This window comes from Trachurus japonicus, chromosome 18, assembly GCF_045865225.1.
Source record: "Trachurus japonicus isolate A0001 chromosome 18, Traja_1.0".
NCBI classification, from domain to species: domain Eukaryota; kingdom Metazoa; phylum Chordata; class Actinopteri; order Carangiformes; family Carangidae; genus Trachurus; species Trachurus japonicus.
Window position 1 is genome coordinate 17,023,320 of NC_140924.1, and position 12,620 is coordinate 17,035,939.

At 39.9% G+C, this 12,620-nt stretch overlaps 2 protein-coding genes across 2 annotated transcripts; both read right to left on the minus strand.

The window, feature by feature from the left end:
* Positions 1–2,440: 2,440 nt before the first annotated feature.
* LOC146969000 (macrophage mannose receptor 1-like) lies at positions 2,441–4,325 on the minus strand. The gene is made up of 4 exons (XM_085759684.1): positions 4,292–4,325; positions 3,731–4,108; positions 2,940–3,251; positions 2,441–2,827 (listed from the first exon to the last, which is right to left on the minus strand). Exons 1-4 carry the CDS (start codon positions 4,323–4,325, stop codon positions 2,484–2,486), a joined length of 1,068 nt encoding a protein of 355 aa, XP_085615810.1. The 3' UTR covers positions 2,441–2,483.
* A 2,048-nt stretch (positions 4,326–6,373) lies between these two features.
* LOC146969001 (macrophage mannose receptor 1-like) lies at positions 6,374–12,165 on the minus strand. The gene is made up of 8 exons (XM_085759339.1): positions 12,132–12,165; positions 11,647–12,024; positions 10,863–11,186; positions 10,335–10,712; positions 8,651–8,989; positions 8,129–8,500; positions 7,352–7,660; positions 6,374–7,239 (listed from the first exon to the last, which is right to left on the minus strand). Exons 1-8 carry the CDS (start codon positions 12,163–12,165, stop codon positions 6,896–6,898), a joined length of 2,478 nt encoding a protein of 825 aa, XP_085615465.1. The 3' UTR covers positions 6,374–6,895.
* Between the last annotated feature and the right edge of the window lie 455 nt (positions 12,166–12,620).

Consider the following 12,620-nt stretch of genomic DNA (forward strand, 5'->3'; position numbering starts at 1 on the left):
AGGAAGTTTTTGTTAAAAAAACAAAAAAAAAATCACAAATTTTGGACATTTTTTCATAGGGTCCTCCATGATACCTTTTTTCATTTCATGAACCATTGTATAGTGGAAAATAAAGGAAGTATACTTCAATTTTCCATGTATTGTTGTATTTTAATATACTTTGATGAGAAATATTTTTTATGGGTATATTATATTGGGTAAAAAATACCCAGCGTTACTGATAATGTTACTATTTTTAACGTTAGTGTTCTAGGGTTAAAACATTTAAAAACTAGTAGGCTAAAAGAACCTTAAAATTGATCCTGAAGCACACGGGGAGCCAATGCAGCGATTTAAAAACTGGAGCAGGAGAATGATAATGCTCACTCAAGTCTTTGAAGTCTCAAGTCTGAACTAGAGTCCCTTTTTTCAATATTGTGTTTAGATTTCTAATGGTTTTTTGTTTTATTGACACAAGCATGCCCAATATTGTTGTTTCCATAGTCTCTTTGAATTCATGCATTAATTATATTAACATGTTGAAATGAATAAATATGCAATTACGTACAACATATGCCTGTAGTTTTTTTTTAAAATCTAACACTGCTATAATAAGGCAGCCGGCAGTTCCACATGCTGCACAAGGTGACCTTATTTTTCCCTGAGCACCTGCCCCCCAAAATGTCTGTCCACGCCACTGCTCCTGCAGCACAAAGGCTCAACATTGTACAGTCAGCTCGTTCAGTGGCATGTTGCTACACTTTCAAACATTACCTACATCATAGTTTCATACGTTGAGAGTGAATGGACAACTTGATCAAATGCAAAGCTACACGAAAAATAATTCGATCAAATCTGGTGAATGAAGCAGCTAAATTCACCATTTTCCTTTGTTTATATTAAAAATATTCAATTCACTTCCTGGAAGCGAGATATGTTTCTGATGCACTCTAATAATAAAACAGAGTTAGCTCAACTTACAGCTGGTGATTTCTTCTCTCTCTCCGCTTCAGCCTGATGTCTCTCGCCCTCTTTCCCTGTCTCTCTCTGTGATGTGTTGATGAAAGCAGCTCCAGATCAAATATCACTTGTTCTTTACACACATTTACCTAATGTAGCCACCTTTGCATTATATTTAAATATTAAAATCAACAAGTTTCAGCTTTCTGTCCCCACAGAACAGAGCAGAGGTGATTTACATAATACAATGGAAAACAAACAAGGAAGACATGGTCTGCAGGTGGAAATATACCTTATTCATATATACTTTTCAATATTTGACTTGAAATTTAAAGATGCAGAACTTCATATTCTGATCAAAATCTTTGTGCCCTCTGATGTAGAATTACTCTCATTGTTGACAGTGTTTATTTTTGAGGCAGAGACAAAACTGATGTGGCCTGACGGTGCCAACAAGACGGCTATTGATGAATTTGCTGAGCTCATCTTATTTGTTTTTAGGTAAAACAAAAACAGAGATGACGTTCAACCAGTGAACCCACAGCACAGTCTTTAGGTTGGTGCACAGCAGGTCAACTGAACATGTGAAATGCACTAGAGCCACATGGAGGTGCAGTTGTTCCTCTTGATGGACGGTGAACACACAATTTGCCCATTGGAAGCCAAATTTTATGTTTGTTAAAGGTTATATTCATGTTATATGTTGATTTATTAGTAAATAGCACAGGGATCAGCTGATTTATCATCATATTTATTTAACTGTTATATATCAATACATTCAGTTTACATTGTGAGTGTGGGATCCCCCATATACAGACAGTGATGTTTACAAGCGAAAGCAAAAACCTCCAAAAGAAGAACAAAATATAAGAACAGCTAAAACAAAACATGATCACTGTTCATCATCATTATTCATCAGTACATACCTGTACTTTTTTTTTTTTTTAACTTATCTTCACAGCAATTTAAGCGAGCACAAAAGTCACTTCTGCTAACTAGCCAATACTTTCCACATGGTCTGCCTATTTAAACTGGGACAAATTATGTTGTCACGTGTTTCTCAGATTTGCTAATGTATGTCTGTATATTTTTGATGATCTACTAATAAGATTTTAATATGTGTGAGTGAGAGCTTAACACAATGGATACCTTTTCGAACTTTTGTAATGCATTGTGTTGCGTTAAATCATGTTAAACAATGTTTGCTTGTATAAATCGTTCTTGTACCCACATGTGCATGCACAATATCCTAGAGCTGTAGTCAGAGAATGCAACCTCACAAGCCCCTGGAGGGGTTTTCAGCATTTCTCCTTCACATTGTCTTTGATTCTATATGTTGCATCTTTTTAACTTTGTTGACATGGAAAACAAATAAACAAACAAACAAGCATTACTCGTTCATCTGTCATTTCTAAATTGTGTCATGTGCTCTTCAATAAAGCCAGAAAGCAGCATTTATATAGTACAAGCTTGATGGAGTCAGGAGACATACAGCAGAAATATAACATCTGTCACCACTGGGTCTGGGAGGGTTTGACCTTTTTCTATAAAACACAGATGAAATTATACATGTCAATCTCACTTCTTTTGAACCACAGGTGATTTCCTCCTTTCTCCATGGCAGCACGGTGATCACACTCATCAGGATCCATCCTTTGAGCCAAGTTGTGGTAGCAGAAAGGTTTATCATTGACCCAGAACCACAAATCCAGAACGCAGGAGTAGCGCAGTCCCAGCCAGACGTAAGGAGTGGAGGCCTTCTTGGCTCTCTGTTCAACTGATCTCTGCTGCTCAGGGTTGGTGATGGAGACCAGGTCATGGTGGTGCTCTCTGCAGTAATCCACAGCCTGGTCCCAGGTCAGGTTTTGTTGGATCAGGATCATGTTTTCTGTCACGAGCAAACACAGGAAGTTCAGTTACATTTTGAGAACAATGTGCTACAGAAACAACCGTCAGATGTCAAACACAGATAAACAACAGAGAGATCTTTGTAGACTCACCTTCATAGCAGAAGAAGGATCTGCGCTCAGAACAATCAGCACGGTCCCATTTTCCTGATCCCTTTAAAAAGGCACATTTATTTTGTTCTTGTCCATTTTGAAATGACTCCCAGTGTCTGAAGGAGGAGCTGCTCCCATCTGACCACAGCCAGGTGTCTCTGAACAAGCCGATCCACCATGTGGCTGTCTTGTAGTCTTCATGATCATCTAACTGATCTCCACTGACCAGGTCTGTGTGATGTTCTCTACAGTAGCTCTGAGCCTCAATCCAGGTTAAATGCTGGTAAAAAGTTTTTTTTTCACCAGAGTTTTCTGTTGAGGGAACAGAAACAGGAATCATCAGACAAGATGCCCTGGGCCTGAGTTCATGATTTTAACAGGTTAAGATTTTTCACTCAAATATTTTTTGGAGAACACAGATAATAAGAATGAGAATTAATATTTATTTATCTATTTATCTATTCAGTTGTTTATCAAGTCCCTTTGTGATACGTCACCATAATAAGCATAATGTAAAACAAAAACCACGTCTGTCCCATAGAAGTCTTTCCTTCCTTGATGGAAAAAAAGGGATCATTTATTTTTCCCCCTTTTTTTTAAACGCAGATAATTGTGAGTATTACCTGAATTCTTTTAAATCACTGCAGTCCCTTTCTTTCTCTATTACTTGATTCAAAGTCAATGGTGCATGTGCACATGTAAAAACACTTATTAGACAGACAAGCTGAAAAGGTGAACACATGTAACAGATTACACATACAAGTATGAATACTATAGCCACAGATTCTCACCATCGTAGCAGATAAATCCATGTTTCCAAGAACAAGGATCATCAAACCAGTTCTGTTCTTTTCTTATTACCACACAGTCCTGAGGACCATTGTAATCATTCGGCTGTCCCTCATTCCAGTTTGCCGTCTCTTCACTGTACACCTCTCCAGGTTGAGACCAGTGCCACTTCCTATCACCTCCTCCGTTGCTGTACAACCCAATCCAGGCTCCAGCTGAACTCCCTGCAGAGTTTTGGAGTCTCTCCATGTCTGTCATGTTGTACACTTTGGCCAGGTCTGTGTACTTCTCTCTACAGTACGACTGAGCTTCATGCCAGGTCTTACTCTCATTAATAAAGAGGTACTCATAGCGATGACATGTGGAGAAGGAGCACTGACCTACACACAGAGGAAAAATATGATTCAGATCACAGCTCACACCCAGCCTCTCCATTTCATGGTTCCCTGAGAGTGATTGTGGGACGAGCAGCAGCGCCAGTCATCAAACATGGTGATATGAACCCAGATTCATGAACTCCAGCAGTGGCTCGGGTGTAGAGGCTGGTTAGATGAATCACTTACCCATGAGAAGGAGCAGAAACAGACCTGGCTGCATCTTCAGTCTGTCTGATGAGAAGTGATGTACAGAGTAAGAGGAAGGCCTCACGAGGCGCAGTCCGTCCTGAGGATGGAGACGTGGTTTCAAACTCCTGCAGCACAAAGGCTCAACATTGTCCAGTCAGCTGCTTCAGTGCAGGTGTGGAGCTGCACTTTCAAATATTACATCATGATTTCACACATTTGTTGTTTGAATTAAGAGAGTGAATGGATAACTTGATCAAATGCAAAGCTACATGAAAATAATTAGATCAAGTCTGATGAGTGAAGCAGCTAAATTCACCATATTCATTTTCTCTCTGTACAAAAAATGTTCCATTCATTTCCTGGAAGAAAAATGTTTCCGATTATTAGGGACGTGTAGCTGAAACTGATGAACTGCACTCTAATACAGTTTTTCTTGACTGTTTACACACAATTTCTGGTTCTTGAGGCACAATGGCCTCAACATCTAACTCATGCACCGACCCCCTGAACCAAGTCTGCTAAACTACAAGCACAATTCCTGCTTTACACTCAATTTGCAGTTCTATAACACACTTTTTTCAAAACACTACACACAATTCTCTGCATTTGGCACAATTTTCATGAAGAAAATCTCTTGTTTTCACGAGTAACACACTGTTATTCAAAATTCTAAAGTTAGTTTCCCTACTATGCACACTGGCTCATCACATGGGTAAACACCTGTCACACAGTTTTACAATTAGCAAAGAGCTTTAGCAAAAAAGGGCAACAGGCAGTGATGAACTGGAACCAAACAGAAAGAGGCCACACATACTATACTGTAACACAAACACACACACCGATATATATAGCAGTGATCATAATGATGATGAGAAAAAAAAATGCATTGATCACCAAAATTGCATGTCAATGGAAGGATTTGAACCTAGATCAGAACAGAGTCTTTGACTACAAGGAGTGCTGCTCTACTAGGTGAGCTACATGTTACTGTAGTCTCATCCCATCAAAATTATGTGTTCAGTTTTTCAAAATTGTTCGGCTGTAAACCAGCTGACCCCAACCCACTCTTTTTTTTTTTCTTTTGTGGTCACATCAGCATGGCTGCATCGTCACACAGCCATCTCGGTCGCGTCTTCACTCATTTCATATGTTTCGGTGTATTTGAGTGTTCTGAGTATAAAAACAATATTCTAAAACATTTTAGAACACATTTACAGTATATACTGTCTGTAGTTACTGTAAAAAAAAAGAAAAAAGAAAAAGAAACAAAAAGCCTAAGTCATTATGATGAATGGAGTAGAAGTGTTTTCCAGTCATCATAGTGTTTTACACTGAGCACATCAGTGTTCAACTGGTTCTTATAAATGTCTAGTCATATGATGGTTTGTGTGTGTCATTTGAGACTAAAATAGCATTTTGAGAATAAATAACATTGTTTTGAGTGTAAAGTTTCATTTTGAAGGAGAAGTGAGAGGTTTTGCCCATTGTGTGTGAGTTTTTGGATTTGTGTGTAGAGTTCTGAGAGTATGAGGCATGCTTTCAGAAAATGTGTGTAAACAATCGAGAAAAACTAATAAAACAGAGTTAACTCAACTTACAGTACACCCGGTGATTTCTTCTCTCTCTGCACTTCAGCCTGATGTCTCTCGCCCTCTCTCTCCGTCTCTCTCTCTGATGTGTTGATGAAAGCAGCTCCAGGGCAAATATCACTTGTTCGTCACACACATGTACCTCTTGTAGTCACCTTTGCCTTTTATTTAAATATTAAAATGGACAAGTGTCAGCTTTCTGTCCCCTCGGAACAGAGCAGTGGTGATTTACATAATACAGGGTAAAACAAACAAAGGAGACATGTTCTGCAGGTGAGAATATGCTTTATTCATATAAAATATTTGACTTGCACTTTAAAGATGAAGAACTTTACATTCTGATAGGTCAAAATCTTTGTGCCCTTAGAATTACTCTCATTGTTGTCAGTGTTTATTTTTGAGGCAGAGACAAAGCTGATGTGGCCTAATATAACAGTCATTGACGATTTTGCTGTTCTCATCTATTTTGGTTTTAGGTGTTTATGTTTATCAAAGGTTATATTCATTTTATATGTTGATTTATTAGGAAATAGCACAGGGATCAGCCGATGTATCATTATCACATTTATTTAACAGTTATATATCAATACATTGAGCTTATAGTGTCACATTTGAGCACAGGTGAGTGTGGGATCCCCCATATACAGACAGTGATGTTTCCAAGCTAAAGCACAAACAACCTCCAAAAGAAGAATAAAATATGAGAACAGAATATCAATCTAAAATAAAAAATATGAGCATTGTGATCTCTTTGAATTGGCATTTGTGTCGTAGAGCACTCAATAAAAAGTACCTGTTAAAAACATAAGAACAGCTAAAACAAAACATGGTCACTGTTAAAGTTCATCATGACTCATTATTACTCGTTCATCTGTGATTTCTACATTTGTCATGTGCTCTTCAATAAAACCAGAGAGCAGAATTTATATAGTACAAGCTTGTTGCAGTTAAGAAAAACACAGCAGAAATATAACATCTGTCACCACTGGGTCTGGGAGGGTTTGACCTTTTTCTATAAAACACAGATGAAATTATACATGTCAATCTCATCTCTTTTGAACCACTTGTGATCTCCTCCTTTCTCCATGGCAGCACAGTGATCACACTCATCAGGATCCATCCCTTTGGCCCAGTTGTGATAACAGACAAGGTTATCGTTGACCCAGAACCAAAAACCCAGAACGCAGGAGTTTCGCAGTCCCAGCCAGACGTAAGGAGTGGAGGCCTTCTTGGCTCTCTGTTCAACTGATCTCTGCTGCTCAGGGTTGGTGATGGAGACCAGGTCATGGTGGTGCTCTCTGCAGTAATCCACAGCCTGGTCCCAGGTCAGGTTTTTTTGGATCAGGATCATGTTTTCTGTCACGAGCAAACACAGGAAGTTCAGTTACATTCTGAGAACAATGTGCTACAGAAACAACCGTCAGATGTTAAACACAGAAAAACAACTGAGAGATCTTTGTAGACTCACCTTCATAGCAGAAGAAGGATCTGCGCTCAGAACAATCAGCACGGTCCCATTTTCCTGATCCCTTTAAAAAAGCACATTTCTTTTGTTCTTGTCCACTTTGAAATGACTCCCAGTGCCTGAAGGAGGAGCTGCTCCCATCTGACCACAGCCAGGTGTCTCTGAACAAGCCGATCCATGGGTACCTCCAGGTCTGTAATGTCTGTAACTGATCTCCACTGACCAGGTCTGTGTGATGTTTTCTACAGTAGCTCTGAGCCTCAATCCAGTTTTTAGGTTCATTAATCCAATGAAATTTTACACTGGAGTTCCCTGTGGAGTGAATAAACAGGAATCATCAGTCAAGATGCTCTGGACCTGAGTCCATGTTTTTTTTTTTTTTTTTACTTTTCACTTAAATTTAAGAGATAATAAGAATAAGAATATTCATTTATTTATTATCAAGTCTATTTGCAATGTTATAAGAAATCTGTCACCATAATGGGCAATAAAACAAAACAAGAGCCATGTGTATAGAAGTCTTTCCTTCCTTGATAGAAAACAAAAGTTGTTTTTGTGACGCATATTTATCAAATCACAGTGTCAGAGAATTGTGAGTACTTTATTACCTGAATTCATTTACACGTAAATCACTGTTGCCATTTAAAAAAAATATTTTTTTTTATACTTAATTCTGTCCAAGTCAGTGTGGTGCGTGTCCACAGACAGACAGCCTGAAAAGCTGAATGCATGCCACAGATTACACATACAAGTATGAATACTATAGCCACAGATTCTCACCATCGTAGCAGATAAATCCATGTTTCGGAGAACAAGGGACATTCACCCACTTCTTGTTTTTGCGCATCCGCACACAGTTCTCATGACCTTTTGCATCATTCGGCTCTTTCTCATCCCATTTTTCTGTGTTGTTACTGTACATCTCTGCAGGTTGAGACCAGTGCCACTTCCTGTCACCTCCTTCTTTGCTGTACAACCCAATCCAGCCTCCATCTGAACTCCCTGCAGAGTTTTGGAGTCTCTCCATGTCTGACATGTTGTACACTTTGGCCAGGTCTGTGTAGTTCCGTCTACAGTACGACTGAGCTTCATGCCAGGTCTTCTTCTCATTAATAAAGTGGTACTGACATATTATGGAGGAGGAGCACTGACCTACACACAGAGGAAAAATAGGATTCAGATCACAGCTCACACTGAGCCTCTCCATTTGATGGTTCCCTGAGAGTGATTGTGGGATCACTCAGATGTAACTGTATTAAAATCAAACACAGAAAAACAACTGAGAGATCTTTGTAGACTCACCTTCATAGCAGAAGAAGGATCTGCTCTCATCACAGTCATCACTGTCCCATTTTCCTGATCCCTTTAAAAAAGCACATTTCTTTTGTCCTTGTCCACTTTGAAATGACTCCCATTGTCTGAAGGAGGAGCTGCTCCCATCTGACCACAGCCAGGTGTCTCTGAACAAGCCGATCCACCATGTGGCTGTCTTGTAGTCTTCATGATCATCTAACTGATCTCCACTGACCAGGTCTGTGTGATCTCCACTGACCAGGTCAGTGTGATGTTCTCTACAGTAGCTCTGAGCCCCAATCCAGTTTTTAGGTTTATTAATCCAATGAGATTTTTCACTGGAGTTTCCTGCGGAGTGAATAGAAACAGGAATCATCAGTCAATATGCTCTGGGTCTGGATCCAGGTTTTTTTTTTTTTTTGTTTTTTTACTTTTCACTCAAATTTTCTGTGGAGTACAGAGATGATAAGAATAAGTATATTCATTATTATCAAGTATCATTGCCATGTTATAAGAAATATGTCACCATAATGGGCATTAAGCAAAACAAGAGCCACGTGTATAGAAGTCTTTCCTTCCTTGATAGAAAACAAAAGTTAGGAAGGTGCAATTGGGTCACTTCAGGAGGACTAAACCCAAAGAAACGACTGGAGCACTCGATACAATGCAGATATTTAATAATAATACAGGTGCACAACACCTAACGTTTCGACGCAATGCGTCTTCATCAGAGGTAAGCCGAACATAGGGTGACACATAGAGGGGTGACACACAGCAGAGAGATTTTGTTCGATGGCGCAGAAACGAAGTGCTTCCCTTCGTTTCTGCGCCATCGAAAAAATCTCTCCCTCACAGAGAGGGGGGGATATCATCAAGAAACTCCTCAGAAGAGAAGCCCACTGGATTTACACACTCAACACCGTTGAACCGCACGGACTTAACGAGGAACTCAATTTATCATGTTTCCTTTAGAATTATATTACTGATTGTGATGACTAAAACTATTTCTCCCATCTGTATATGTTTTTCTTTCTCTCTCTTTTTCGCTTTAATTAGTTATTTGTATTATAGGCTATTTTGTATATTGTTTGTGTAGCCTATTCTTGGTGGGTGGGCCTAAGTTGCCCTTTGATCAAGTATCGCCCATCTGGTGAGTGTAAGAACATCATTGGCTTACGGCATAAGCCAATGAAATGAATGAACTCCAGGGAGTGACTATATAACCTGCTGTGTCACCCTATGTTCGGCTTACCTCTGATGAAGACGCATTGCGTCGAAACGTTAGGTGTTGTGCACCTGTATTATTATTAAATATCTGCATTGTATCGAGTGCTCCAGTCGTTTCTTTGGGTTTAGTCCTCGTGAAGTGACCCAATTGCACCTTCCTACCTGCTGGTCCTGTCTGAGAGCACCGATTTACCCGGCTGAAGCGCAAGAGCACCCTTCCTTTTAGAAAACAAAAGTTGTTTTTGTGACGCAAATTTATAAAATTACAGTGCCAGAGAATTCTGAGTAGTACCTGAATTCATTTAAATCACAGAAGCCTTTTTTTTTTTTACTTAATTCTACTACCTAGCCTACTACTACATGTGGTGCATGTCCAAAAACACTTATTAGACAGACAGGCTAAAAAGCTGAACACATGTAACAGATTACACATACAAGTATGAATACTATAACCACACATTCTCACCATCGTAGCAGATAAATGCACATTTCTGAGAGCAACGAACATCCAGCCACTTCTTGTCTTTGTGCATTTGTACACAGTTCTCATCACCTCCCACATCATTCGGCTCTCCCTGTTTCCATTTTTCATTGTTTTCACTGTACACCTCTCCAGGTTGAGACCAGTGCCACTTCCTGTGATCTTCCCATTTGCTGTACAACCCAATCCAGGCTCCAGCTGAACTCCCTGCAGAGTTTTGGAGTCTCTCCATGTCTGTCATGTTGTACACTTTGGCCAGGTCTGTGTACTTCTCTCTACAGTACGACTGAGCTTCATACCAGGTCTTACTCTCATTAATAAAGTGGTACTCATAGTGATGACATGTGGAGGAGGAGCACTGACCTACACACAGAGGAAAAATATGATTCAGATCACAGTTCACACTGAGCCTCTCCGTTTTATGGTTCCCTTAGTGTGATTGTGGGTTCAGACAGAGGTTACTGTATCAAAATCAAACACAGAAAAACAACGGAGAGATCTTTGTAGACTCACCTTCATAGCAGAAGAAGGATCTGCTCTCAGAACAACTAGCACTGTCCCATTTTCCTGATCTCTTTAAATAAGCACATTTGTTTTGTTCTTGTCCACTTTGAAATGACTCCCAGTGTCTGAAGGAGGAGCTGCTCCCATCTGACCACAGCCAGGTGTCTCTGAACAAGCCAATCCAAGGGGACTCCCAGATCGTTAATTTCTTAATTTTTTGATTCTCTAACTGATCTCCACTGACCAGGTCTGTGTGATGTTCTCTACAGTAGCTCTGAGCCTCAATCCAGGTTTTAGCTTCTTTAATCCAACTAAATGTTTCACTTGACTTCCCTGTGGAGTGAATAAACAGGAATCATCAAGATGCTCTGGGCCTGGGTTTAAGTTTTTTCATTTAACTGAACATTTTCACTCAAATTATCTGTGGGGTACAGAGATAATAAGAATGAGTGTTTATAACTTCATTAAGTATCTTTGCCATGTCATAATAATGCAAAACAAGAGCCAAGTCTGTCCCACCTTGTACAAAAGTGTTCCCTTGATGGAAAAAAACAACTTTTTTTTTTCCACCGCACATTTGTCAAATTGCAGTGCCAGAGAATTGTGAGTATTAGATGATTTTTTAAAATCACTGCTACCAATTTTTTTTAAATTTAATTCAAAGTCAATGTCGTGCATGTCCACATATAAAAACACTATATTATTATACTATATTAGACAGACAGGCTGAAAAACTGAGCACATGTAACAGATTACACATAGAATTATGAATACTATAGCCACACATTCTCACCATCGTAGCAGATAAATCCACGTTTCTGAGAACAAGCAACATCCAACCATTTCTGATTAGAGTTCATGAACACACAGTTCACATGACCTCCTGCATCATTCAGCTCTCCCTGTTTCCATTTTGCCATGTTGTTATTGTACACCTCCTCAGGTTGAGACCAGTGCCACTTCCTTTCATCTCCTCCTTTGCTGTTCAACCCAATCCAGGCTCCAGCTGAACTCCCTGCAGAGTTTTTGAGTCTCTCCATGTCTGTCATGTTGTACACTTTGGCCAGGTCTGTGTACTTCTCTCTACAGTACGACTGAGCTTCATGCCAGGTCTTACTCTCATTAATAAAGTGGTACTCATAGCGATGACATGTGGAGAAGGAGCACTGACCTACACACAGAGGAAAAACATGATTCATTCAACATGGTGATATGAACCCAGATTCATGAACTCCAGCAGTGGCTCGGGTGTAGAGGCTGGTTAGATGAATCACTTACCCATGAGAAGGAGCAGAAACAGACCTGGCTGCATCTTCACTCTGTCAGTGTAAGAGGAAGACCTCACGAGGCGCAGTCCGTCCTGAGGATGGAGACGTGGTTTCAAACTCCTGCACAGTGGTGTACACAGATGGACACTAGGTGGTGCCCTTTGCCCTCTGGAACAGACAAGTGCCCTTTTTTTATTTTTACAGTTTAATGTTGCTGACATGATCATCGATCAGTTCTCAATTAAAAGCATGTAATAATGCCCCCTCTCTTCCCTCTCTTCCTGTGTCAACGTGAACGCACAGAGTGGACACAAACGCGCGTTGCAGCAGCACTTCACAGCTGCAGCACACACACATCTCCTCCTCTGCCCCACCAGCCAGGTAACACATAAATGAATCTAGTCGAGTGTATTGTTTCCCCCCAAGCCTCAGTTGCCAGGATATAACTTGAATGTATGTGTCTCAGCTGTGAAGTAACCTGTCTCATACAGCGCCGAAC